Below are 12,015 nucleotides of genomic sequence, written 5' to 3' on the forward strand. Positions count from 1 at the left end.
GGCTCTGGGGTGGGTTTTGGGTTTGGGGCTCTGTGCTCCGGAGTAGGTGACCCCGGAAAGGGAAAAGCGCTGCTGAAAGTCACAGTTTCGTTTCGGCGTCGCGGTTTCACTTCTTTCTTGCCTGACTCATTTGAAACTAGCCAGACGCTGCTAGATGCTAGATCCTGTGTTTGAATGGAAGTTATGCATCATCTTGCAGCTAGATGCTAGATGCAGGATGATTTCCGTCAATAAAAATGATGGCGTGTGATTTTAAAGTGAACAAACACCCTCCCCATCAATACAAAAACACCCGAAGATTCCTTGGGGTACTTTAATGTTCTCAAAGGAGCCCCAAATCTGTTGACTTTTCTAGTAATGTTAAAGGGAGTTTTAGTCATGTAGTTTTGGTTCCTTGGTTTTTTAAATCCCATAAAACCAGCCCAAGAGGTGGAGGAGCTGTAGCAGGGGTGTGTTTTGAGCAGTGTTTCCCCTGTTGCCTGATTTCCCATGCCTGTGCTGTGTTTGTGTGCCCCAGGGTGAACAGCAGCCTGTCCAGCGATGAGCTCCTTCTGGAGGACCTGGAGACAGAAGGAGAGAGGCAGCTGAAGAGCCTCCTTCACCACCAGCTGGACACCAGTGTCTCCATCGAGCAGTAAGTCCTGATCTGGTGTGCTTTGGGAGGGAGCAGCCCCTTGCTGCTCGCCGTTCCTCAGCGCTGAGCTGTTTGTGCTGTTCCTTTGGCTCCCAGGTGCAAGTCCAAGCGGAGATGCTTTGCCCCTGCAGCTTTTTACAAACCCTTTGGGGAAGAGGCTGCGGGGGCTTTGAGCCTGTCGCAGTTCCAGGCCCTGCAGGAGAGTGACAAGGAAACCTCCTCTCTCCGGGAGCTGGGGCTCTCTGACTCGGAGATCGTGCTCTGGAAGAACCAGGATTCAGCAAGGAAGGTGGGTCTGGTGTTTTATGGGGTCCCCAGGACGAAGGAGGAATTGAGAATCTGACTCCATGTTCTCAGAAGGCTATTATATTATATTATATTATATTATATTATATTATATTATATTATATTATATTATATTATATTATATTATATTATATTATATTATATTATATTTACAGACATCTTTTATGAAATTTTTTTTTCTTTAGAGTTTTTCTTCTTGAGAAGCTGAGAGGCTTCAAGAAAAAAATGTAAACAATGATTATCTGCTGCTGTGGAATGTAACAAGTGGATCTGCGATTGGTCTCATAGAATTGTTTTTAATTAATGGCCAATCACAGTCAGCTGGCTGGGACTCTTTGTCCAAGCCACAAGCATAATTTGTTTTTTCTATTCTTAGCTAGCCTTCTGATGAAATCCTTTCTTCTATTCTTTTAATATAGTTTTAATATAATATATATAATAAAATAATAAATCAAGTCTTCTGAAACATGGAGTCAGATCCTCATCTCTTCCCTCATCCTGGGACCCCTGTGAACACTGTATTATATTATATTATATTATATTACATTACATTACATTACATTACATTACGAGAAAGGATACATCAGAAGGCTTAACAAGAATGGTAATGAAAAAATCATTACTCAGAGTCCAGCACAGCTGATGGTGATTGGTCATTAGGTAAAAACAATTCACATGGAACCAATCAAACAATGACCAGTTGGTAAACAATGTCCAGACCACATTCCAAAGCAGCAAACACAGGAGAAGCAATCAGATAATTATTGTTTTCATTTCTCTCTGAGGCTTCTCAGCTTCCCAGGAGAAGAAATCCTGGGCAAAGGGATTTTTCAGAAAATGTGACAGTGGCAGGTGGGTGTGCTCTGCTCTCACCTGAGGGTGGTCAGCTTCCTCTGACCCTGTGGCACTCTGGTAGAAAATTCCAGTCCTTTGTAAGCCATTGGTAAAGAATGGCCACTCCTTGTATCCCTTGCCTTTAGCCCAGCACTATCCTACATTTCTTCTGGCCTCTTTCCTTTGGTGGAATGGTCGGTGTTAAAAGGTGTGGTGGAGACGGGAGTGGGTCCTTTGGAACAGAGCAGGACGTGAGGATATTCCTGCCTCTGTCTTGATCTCAAATCATTTCACCTGTTTATACCTGTGTGTGAAGGATTTAAATGCTAGAAGAGAAGGAGAAAATATTTCAAAGCATGCCAACATCCTCCTTTGGGTATCCTGATAGATCCCTGGATGCCACTGCTGATTTGGGATGGCTGTTTGTAGGGAGTGTTCTCCTTAGGAGCTTGCAGGTCCTTCAGGGGTCCTGGGACAGCCACATGAAAATGGTGCAGAGCTCTCAGACCAAGTGTGTGGTGGCACTGCCTTGGCTCCTCCCTGTGTGCTCTTCCAGCAGGTTTTTCCCCTTCCCCAACCTTCACCCTTATTTTTTCACATTCTAGACACAAGAGGCTTTTGTGGTTTTCCTATGTCAGGTGCACTGGGGTGTCCTGCTCTTAACTTGCCAAACTGGAAAATGCAAACCAGAACTTGGGCTGATCCTTGGCTTCCCTTTGTCTCCTCCTCCTGAGTGATAGCTGTGTGCAGGAGAGAGTTGTCCGTGCTAATCAGGGGCTTGCCTCTTTTCAGCTGAAGTCATTACTTGCTTTGGTGTTTAAATGCAAATCCAGCCCTGGTGTGGCCTGATTAAAGCTTGGTGCAGAGAGGAGTGGTGTTAATTTAAGAATGAAAATCAATGTTGTCAGTACCAGCTGTTATATTTAGTATGAAATGTATTCTGGGACGTTGAGAAAAAATTATTTGTATGGAAAACACTCCTCTGACAGAAAAAAAAGGGTGACATCAGGATATGTCTTCTACAGGTTCTGGAAGGAGAATATTTATGGAGAAAGCCTAAGTCAGGTAGTGATGTGCAGCTTTGGAGGTGGAGGCCCTGAGTGAAATATTCCACCATGAGTGATGAATGATGTCAGCTGAGACAGAACTTCAGATTGCCTGGGGAGCTCTTGGCAAAGTACTGAGCGCAGATTTCTGTTATTTTCATCTGCTAAGTGGCAGCTTTTTTGAAAACAAAGTACAACAAATGATTTCCGGGAATTGCCTTTCCTATAAACAGCCTTTTGTGCCTGGGGGAAGCTGTGAAATGGTGAATGGCAGAAGCTGTGCAGATGTGGGGCAGAGGTACCATGGGAAGCTCTGTTGGGCTGTGCTCAGTGCAGTTAAGTCTGGTTTCTTGCCTGAGGCAGAAGGATTGCCACCATAATTCTGAAAGTGAGTTTGAGAACAGAAAATGCACCCCCAGCCCCATGAAAACGTGTTCTGATGGAGGAGAAGTGCCCTTCCAGCAGCTGGGGTGTGCTTTGGCAGCATGAAGTGGCCCCTGCAGTCAGGTTTGTGTGCCCAGGGATGCTCCCTGCTCTCAGCTGAGCTGTAGGGCTGTGCTGCAGCTCCTCTATGGTTTCTGGCTCAGTGGTGCTGGTTGGGGTTTAGTACTCAGCATAAACCTCCCCTCGGGTGCCAAGCAGCAGCTGGGGGTCCACTTTTCAGCAAATAAGGTTCTCAGGGTCACAGAATAAGAGCTTGGTGGAAACTTGAGCTTGGCGATGCTGTAGTGTGGGGAAAGAACTGCCGGAGGATGGTGGTGCAGTCCCTGAAGGTGGCTGTGGTGACAGCTGTGGCTGTCAGAGGCAGCAGGGACAGAGGGAGAGGGAAGCAGCACAGACAGGCCATGACAAAGGAGCTGTTTCTCCACTCCCCTCAAGAGCTGAGCGTGCTGTGTGATTGTATTTGTCCTACCCTTGCAGTAATGGGACCTGTTGGTGCCTGGGAGATGGTTCCTAATTGCCCCCATGTCACTGTAAGGGTCAGGAGTGGGTAATAAGTGACACAGACTCTAGGGCAGAAGGCTGATAGCCTGGAAGCCCCAACTTTACTGAAATTGCTTCTTTTATAAACTGGTCCCTTACAGGTGGACCTGATTGGTCATTTAATCAATACATTCCTCCATCTTGCCTCCTGAACCCCCATTCTAAAAACCCCAAAAAATCTATTTTTAACTCTGTGATAAATTCACTATCATTCTACTTAAACTTCTGTGGCTTGTAATTCTTCATATAAGGTTGGTAATTGTTTTTTTCAAGGGCTAAATCAGAGGCACTCTGTGCCAAGGTCTCTGAGCCCCCTGGGCGGGGGCTCGAGTCCTCCAGGGCCGCCAGAAGAATTTCCTGGGTTCGTGTCGCAGACATCTTTTATGAAAAAACCTTTCCTTAGGATGTTTCCTCTTGAGAAGCTGAGAGGCCTCAGGAACAAAATGTAAACAATGATTATCTGCTGCTGTGGAATGCAACAGGTGGAGCTGTGATTGGTCTCATGTGGTTGTTTCTAATTAATGGCCAATGACAGTCAGCTGGCTCGGACTCTCTGTTCCAGACACAAGCCTTTGTTGTTCATTCTTTCTTTCACTATTCTTAGCTAGCCTTCTGATGAAATCCTTTCTTCTATTCTTTTAGCATAGTTTTAATATAATATATATCATAAAATAAATCAAGCCTTTTGAAACATGGAGTCAGATCCTCGTCTCTTCCCTCATCCTAAGACTCCTGTGAACACGGTCACAGGTTCCAATAATTATAAAGCCTAAAAACACACTACAACAGGTCATAAAATAATAAATTAGCCTTCTAAGAACATGGAGTCAGATTCATTAATTCCTTCCAACGATGGGGGTCTCAGAGAATACCGGAGTTGCTGATCCCAGCTGTGGTTGTTTTGCAGGGCTCGGGGCTGGGGGCAGCCCCCGAGGCCACGCAGGAGCGGCTGGATGCCATCCGGGAGAAGCTGGAGGAGCGGCGCCGCATCCTGGCGCTGCCGCAGCGCTTCGCGGGCAGCAAGCAGCTGAGCCGGCGGGAGATGGAGATCGAGCAGGCCCTCTTCCAGGGCACGGACCGCCACTCCTTCCTCAGGGCCCTCTACCACCAAGGTGCTGCCCCCAGCCAGGGCTCCTCCTGCACACACAGCCTGCCCGTGTGTGAGCCTCACGCTGTTCTGTCCCTGAGGATGTGGCTCTGCTTTGGTGCTGTGTGGGAGGAGATATTTTCCTCTCTTACAGGAGCAGGCAGAGTTGGTTCTCTTTTATGAGAACTTAGAGGCTTTTAGAGTGCATTTCTGGGTCTCCTTGAGGTGTTGCATGTAGTGCAGAGCAGCTCGGGGTGTGGGAGGGGAGCTGGGTGATGCTTTGGTAGAGCCTCGAGGTCTGAGTTAAGCAGAGTGCCTGAGTTAAGCAAAGTGCCTGCTTTTTAAAGTGTGTCGCAGACATCTTTTCATGAAAATCCTTTCATTAAGATTTTTTCCTGCTGGGAAGCTAAGAAGCTTCAGGAACAAAATGTAAACAATAGTTATCTGCTGCTGTGGAATACAACAGGTGCATCTGTGATTGGCCCATCTTAAATATTTATAATTAATGGCCAATCACAGCCCAGCTAGCTCAGCTCTCTGTCTGAGCCACAGACCTTTGTTATTAATTCCTTTCTATTCTTAGCTTAGCTAGCCTTCTGAGAACCTTTCTTTCTATTCTTTTAGTATAGTTTTAATGTAATATATATCATAAAATAGTAAATCAAGCCTTCTGAAATATGGAGTCAGATCCTCATCTCTTCCTTCAACATAAGACCCCTGTGACCACTGTCACAAAAGTGCATTTCTGGGTCTCCTTGGGGTGGTGCATGTAGTGCAGAGCAGCTCAGGCTGTGGGAGAGGAGCTGGGGTGATGCTTTGGTAGAGCCTCGAGGTCTGAGTTACACAAAGTGCCTGGGTGGGACTGGGGATTGTTCCTTATCTGCAGGGGGTGAAGGCAGCAAAGGCACAGAGCAGGTAAGAGGAGGAATGACTTGTTTAAAGCTTCATCCCTGAAGTGGATTTGGATGCAGTTGAAGGCTGGGGGATGCTGCTCTCACATTTGTCCTTATTTCCATTAAACAGAGTTAAAAGAGATCATTGATCAGTCCATGTCATGGACCTTTTTAAACCCAGAACCTTAATCTGATGTCCTTGAAAGCCAAATGTTCCTATTCCAGGTAGTGGAACAGGAAGGCAGCATGGCCCATCCTTGCTGCACATGCTGGGGGAGGAAAGTGTGTTGAAGGAGTCACTAGAAAGTGCTGAAATATGGCTGCAGATAAGCAAGTGAGGGCATCTCTGAAAAGAGCTCTGAGGTAGCACAGGTGGAGCTGCTGCTCTCTGCAGGTTCATCCTGGGCTGAGGAACCAGCACTTGCTGGGGCTGCTCTTGTTTTAAACAACCTGCAGGGCTGGGCACAGAGGCTGGGGTGAAACAGGGTTCTTCCTTTTTGTGTCTCTCCTTGCAGTCTGTGTTTTCCAGGTTATTGGTGATAGTTACCACATATCTCTGTTATGAATTAGATGACACTCAGAAGAGAGGAACAGATGAAAAGGACCCCATGGTTCATCTGGAGAGTGTTTACCAGGAGCTGCTGAGCAAGAAATGCCCTGAAAAAGTCCAGTCTGCTGCAAGTGACCCCTGCTCGTCCCCCACCCCACAGGGGTCTAGGACTGAGGAGACTTCATCACTTCCAGACCAGGAGGAGCAAGCAGAACAAGCAGCAAGTCCCAGTGTGTCTGCAACAGAGCCCCAGCAGTCCCCTCCAAGGACTGTGGTTATCAAAGAGCCAGTTGAGTTTGTCCCAGAACAGAAGATCCTCAGGAACCGCCTCTCAGAGGAGGAACTCCGGAAAATCCCCAGGTTCTCATCCTACCATCCAGGGGAGCCCAGCAGGGTAAGCTGACATGAACCAGGGTTTATCCCTGCTCAGCAGGATGCCCTGAAGCTGTGTCAGTAGGCAAAGGCTCCTCTTTGCTGTTGCCTTGAAGTTGCTGGGCTGATCCTGCAGGCCAGGGGAGAGGAGCCTCCACTGTGGGGGGAAAAGGGACCTTGGGCTCTGATGGGGAGGCACCAGTCTGGCAAAGAGCTGTACCTGTGAGCCCAGCCCTCCCTGGCTCCAGCAGCTCACCTGTCAAGATGTGCTCTGTCTGTCTGGGCCTGGCTGAGTCCTGCTGTCACTTTACTCAGACTGTTCCTGTCTGGTAGCTGGAGATGATTGCATTTTATAAATAAACAGAATGAACTGAATAAACTGTTTTATAAATAAACTGAACTAAATAAACTGAACTGTTTTATAATAAACTGAAACTGTCAGCTTTTGATGCAGGCAAGCATGGTGATGCCTTGACTTCAGAGCTGCCTTTCTCTGTACACCCACGTGTCCTCTAAATGCCATCATTAGCATGTGGGTGTGAGGGTTGAGCTAAATCACACCTTGAGCTGTACAGGCTGGAAGGTGTGTTTGCATGGCAAAGGCTGGCTGACCCCGTGTGTCCCTGTTACAGGTGCTGTATTTGAAGAACCTGGGTCCCCGAGTGACAGTGAGGGACCTGGTGTCCCTGTTTGCTCGGTTCCAGAGGGAGGACAGCCCCCCGATCCAGTTCCGCCTCCTGAGCGGCCGCATGAGGGATCAGGCCTTCATCACCTTCCCTGGTGAGTTGCTGCCTTGTGCCTCCCAGTTCTTCCCTGACTCCCAGAGGTGTCACATCGTCCTGCAGGGCACTGTGCTGCTGCCAAGGAGAAGCAGGGGAATTCACTTCTTTTATCTTCCTGTTGTGCCATGGTCCTTTCCCTGGGTTGGAAGGGGATTTACCAGGGCAGAAGTGATGTGGTCTGTCATGTGCAGTGTTCATTCAGCACGTCAGAGCAGGCTGAGTGGCCAGCAGATGGGAACACCCAGAGGATGACCCTGTGTCCCTGTGCCAGCAGGTGCCTGTGCTCACTGTGTCCTCTCCTTGCAGACACAGAGTCAGCCCAGAGAGCCCTGCAGCTGCTGAACGGGTACAAGCTGCAGGGGAAGCCCCTGGTCATCGCCTTTGGGAAAAGCAGGAAGCACTTGCCAGAGGCTGACTCTGCCATCCCCAGCTCCTCTGCTGCAGAGAACCCTCCTGCCACGTGAGGGATGGAGAACCAGCAGCCTTGTGGAGTTCAGTGGGTTGTGGGAAAGCTGTGGCTGAACCTGGGACAGTGCAGGACCAGCAATCTCAGAGTGGGGAAAGGAGAGCTGGGGACTGGGCTCTTCTTGAGAGCTGGGCAGTGCCCACACACTGTTGTGGCAAGGAGAGAGGGAAGAGGCCAGGTAAATAAATGCACTAATTGTGGTATTTCCTTAGTGCGTGCTTCTTGATGTTTATAGTCCTAAGTCCTCTAGAGCCAAGTGTGCTGCACACTGCTGCTGCTGCAGACCCTCAGTCCTGGGAGCCTCCCAGCTCTGCTGGCTCCTCTGGAGACAGAGACTGCCCCAAGCCCTCCAAAGCAGCATTTGTGTATCTCACCAGTCTGCAGGCACAGCTAAAGCACAGAGACCACACTTCCCCACAAACTTCAGGCAGCTTCTCCTGTCCAATATAACAAAGATCACCTTTGGGAACAAACAACACAATTTATTTCAAGAAAAGGAAACAAAAGCCAGGTCATCATTTTGGATCTCAAAACCTGCACAGAAAAGAGAGGTGTTTATGTCCATCCTTTGAACATGGGAGTGTTTCAATCAAAGGTGATCCTAAAGCTGCGCTCCTGCTCCTTGCGACGACTCTCACAAACTTTTGTCACCTCTTCCACCTTCCTCTGCAGCACAGCTGTGGCAGAAACAAGGGATTAATGTCAGTTAATGACAGTCATCCCAGAACACAACCCTGCACAGTTTTGCTTGCAGGACAAAGAAAAACATTTTAGGAGGGCTTTTTTGGTAAAACACCAGCAGTTGTCAGGAGTAACTTCTGAGCAGAGGCCTCTAATCAGGCACAGCAGGAGAATTCAAGCCCAGAAGGGACAGTGCCACTGAAGGGGAGGAGGAACACTCCTCAGGCATCCTCAGGAATTCAGGGATGAACAAACACTCACATACAGGCTCCTGCTTCCCATTCACAGTCCCAAAAGGCTGCAGGACAAAGCTTACCTGAATTCTGGTCAATCCACTGCAGGGAATCCATGTGTGCATTCAAAATTTTACAGATCTGCTGAAGCTGAGCAGAGAGAGAAGGTGCAAGTCAGCTGTGAGACTGCATAAACAGCAAGAGGAGTCAAAGGCAAGTTTCTCCTTGCCCAGCTTCCCTAAGGCAGCAGCCACTTGGCCAGGGAAGTGTGTGCAGCAATGCTGCTACTTTGCTCCTCCAAACCAGCAAGAAAACTGCACAGTTTAGAGCATATGTCTGGGGCTTTGGTTTATTTTAATTTAGCCCTAGGAACTAGGAGAACATTCCTCACCTCAGGCTTGAAGTGGCAAAATTGAAAATGAATGTGGAAAAACTCAGTCTGCAATACTGAAGTGAAATTTTAACTGAAAAAAAAGCTGCTGAGTACAGCCATAAGGAACATTAAGATCAATTTAACATAAATCATAAAGAAAGAAGCTGGCACTTACAGGATCACTCGTGTCTGCTGGGCCCCTGGATGTGTTCAGGTGCTCAGTGATGTCCTTCAGATCTTGTGCCATGCGCTTCAGCTGAGCATCGATGTTTTCAGCCAGTTTGTAGCTGCAGAGCACACAGGAAACAAGATCAGAATGGTTAAAGGAAACCCTCAGGACCTGCTTGCAGTCACAGCAACTGTGGGCAATCAGAATGAGCTTCCACATCTGCAGCCAAGAGCAGCAGAGACCTGGGAACAGCAGCCAGAGAGGCTCCAAACCCACATGAAGGGACTCCCAACCCCTGTCTCCCTTGATCTGCAGACAAGCAGGAGAGTGGAGGACGTCCTGCAAGGCTTTGTGGGGACTGAAGGAAGCAGTGAGCCTGGATTCAGGATTCCTTCTCTCCTGAACCAGACAAGCACTGCCTTTAATTACCCAGCCATGATGCACCACTAACGCCTTACGAGGTGACTTGTGCCACACAGAGTTCTCTGCTCTCACCACTGCTGGCACTGAAGAACCATTAACTTTCCAAGATTATGCCAAAATTAGTAACCTCTTCCCAGACAGCTGATTACACCAACATCCAAAGAGCTTTTCATGCTGATTCAAGGGTTTCCACTCACAGTTCTAGTTTCTAAAGAATAAAATCTAAGTTGCCATGCATAAAACAGGATTAAATATCTGACAGCAGCCACTGCTTGTTCAATCCTGTCCCCCATCCCAGCTCCACGTGCTGCTGGCTGCTGTGAGCCCAGCACAGTGCCCATGCCCATCCCCAGCAGGTCGGTGCCTCACGTCCTCTCCCGTTCCTCATCCGCGTGCTGCAGGTAGATGGTCCCGCTCTGCTCCTTCACAGACTCCTCCAGAGGGGTCAGCAAGTCCTCCAGCTCCTTCTGCTGGGACAGAATGAAGTCCAGTTCCTGATCCAGCCTGCAAAGAGAAATGCCAACTGCTTCCCTTTCGTGTTGCAGACATTGCAGAGCTGTCCCACAGCCAGGCAGGACAATGCAGAGAAGAAATAAAATCAATTCAAGTGCTCATGGTCACCTACCTCTTCTGGTCAACCTTCACCTTCTCTACTTCTCTGTGTAAGGAAGTAATCTGGAAACAGAAGACATTTCATTACACCCTGAAAACCAGGAAGTCAGCTCTGCAAAGAAGAGAGGTGGGAGGGAGAAAGCAGCACCGTGCAAGTTCTGCTGGAAATGAGAGATGGACACAAAGATTTAGAGACCCAAGATGGAATAAGGGAATAATGATCCTCCCTTATTCCTTATTCCTCATCACTAATCCACCCCAGTGATGGAATAAACTTGGAATAATCCCCCACAAGAGAACTTGGTGTCACAGAGCAAAGGCACAGAACACATTCCCAGCTCCAAGGCCTAAAGGCCAGAAGAGACACACAGAGACTGTGAAAAGCACCCAGGGGAGCTCACAGCTATCTGTACCATGTTCTAGATGCCTGTGGCACCTGTAACAGAGCCCCTGGAGGAGCCAAGCCAGCAGAATGAGGTTGCTCTGGAGGCCTCCTCACCTTCTCCCCGTTCTCGATCAGCATGCGGTCCCAGGCATTGACTTGTGTGGCCTGATGCAGGAAGTGCTTCTCCTGGTCCTCCAGCTCCAGGCTCCACTTGTTGATCAGACTCTCCAGCTGGGCATAAGTCATCACTGGGGGGGCACTGAGAGGAGTGAGGGCAGCACAGGACACGAGGTCAGGACAGACAAACACCACAACTCTCACTGATCTCCCCTTCCTGCTCCAGAGCCCAGCCTGAGCCCTGCAGCTGCTCCAGCCCAGGCAGGAAAGGGTCAATGGCAGCAAACACCCACCTGGCTGTGGTGGTTGTGGTTGTGGCAGCTGTGGAGGTCACAGCTCCAATGGCACCAGTGGTGGTCAATGGCTTCAGGTTCAAAGGGAAGCCAGAAGCAGAAGTTGTCCCTGCAGGAAGAGATTCCAGTCAGGCAGCAGAAGGGGACACAGCTGGCACCTCTCTAACAGAGAGCAGCTCCAGGGTGCCCATGGCTGGGGAGCTGCAGCAGATCCCTCTGAAGGGAACAACAGCAGATCGTACATCAGTCAAGGAGGGAATGAAAACATCCCCAGCCCAACCCCTTGTCAACATCCCCATGTTTTACTGCTAGAACCAAGAACTGCCAGCACACCCAGCTCCTCCCCTGCACCTCTGCACTGGGTGAGAGAACTTCTGTGTTTCCTCAAAGAGGTGGAAAAGGATCAGAGAAAGACAGACTGTGGATTTCAGTTACTTGAGGGCTTTACAAATCACAGCTGCTGAGCTGCTACTCTGACATGGCCCTTTACACCTGTACAGAGCACTGAATTCAGTCTCCCTTCTCTCCAGGGACTTTCAGCATCCTGTTCCTACCTGTGGCAGTGCTTGTGGTGGCAGCTGTGGTTCCAGGAACCTTTAATCCAAAGCCAAGTGTCCCCAGACTGGCTGTCCCAGTGGAACCAGTGGAGGTGGCACCCACTGTGAAGAGAAGACAGCATTACCAGGTTGCATGAGCCATGGAATGCAGGGCCCTTGGAGAAGCTGTGCCCAGCCTGCTCCCCTCTCCCTGCAGCAGCCCCAGCCCCAGGGGAGCT

General features: G+C 49.0%; 2 protein-coding genes across 2 annotated transcripts in view; one reads left to right on the plus strand and one right to left on the minus strand.

Moving 5' to 3' along the window:
• Positions 1-261: 261 nt before the first annotated feature.
• On the plus strand, positions 262-8,157 carry RBM41 (RNA binding motif protein 41; the record flags this gene model as incomplete). The annotated part of the gene is made up of 7 exons (XM_031056059.1): positions 262-308; positions 518-634; positions 731-923; positions 4,712-4,916; positions 6,355-6,728; positions 7,339-7,486; positions 7,795-8,157. Coding segments are annotated over 7 exons (1,242 nt in total), but the record flags the coding sequence as incomplete, so codon positions are not given.
• A 258-nt stretch (positions 8,158-8,415) lies between these two features.
• LOC102032708 (nuclear pore glycoprotein p62-like) overlaps positions 8,416-12,015 on the minus strand; it is a 6,533-nt gene continuing 2,933 nt past the window's right edge. The window contains exons 4-11 of the mRNA XM_031056120.1: positions 11,795-11,914; positions 11,241-11,349; positions 10,945-11,089; positions 10,459-10,508; positions 10,203-10,337; positions 9,417-9,528; positions 8,952-9,018; positions 8,416-8,631 (exon numbers count right to left, since the gene is read on the minus strand). Coding sequence (XP_030911980.1) covers positions 8,540-8,631; positions 8,952-9,018; positions 9,417-9,528; positions 10,203-10,337; positions 10,459-10,508; positions 10,945-11,089; positions 11,241-11,349; positions 11,795-11,914 — 830 coding nt within the window. The 3' untranslated portion in view covers positions 8,416-8,539. The remainder of the gene's footprint in view (positions 8,632-8,951; positions 9,019-9,416; positions 9,529-10,202; positions 10,338-10,458; positions 10,509-10,944; positions 11,090-11,240; positions 11,350-11,794; positions 11,915-12,015) is intronic.

Source organism: Geospiza fortis, unplaced genomic scaffold, assembly GCF_000277835.1.
Source record: "Geospiza fortis unplaced genomic scaffold, GeoFor_1.0 scaffold157, whole genome shotgun sequence".
NCBI classification, from domain to species: domain Eukaryota; kingdom Metazoa; phylum Chordata; class Aves; order Passeriformes; family Thraupidae; genus Geospiza; species Geospiza fortis.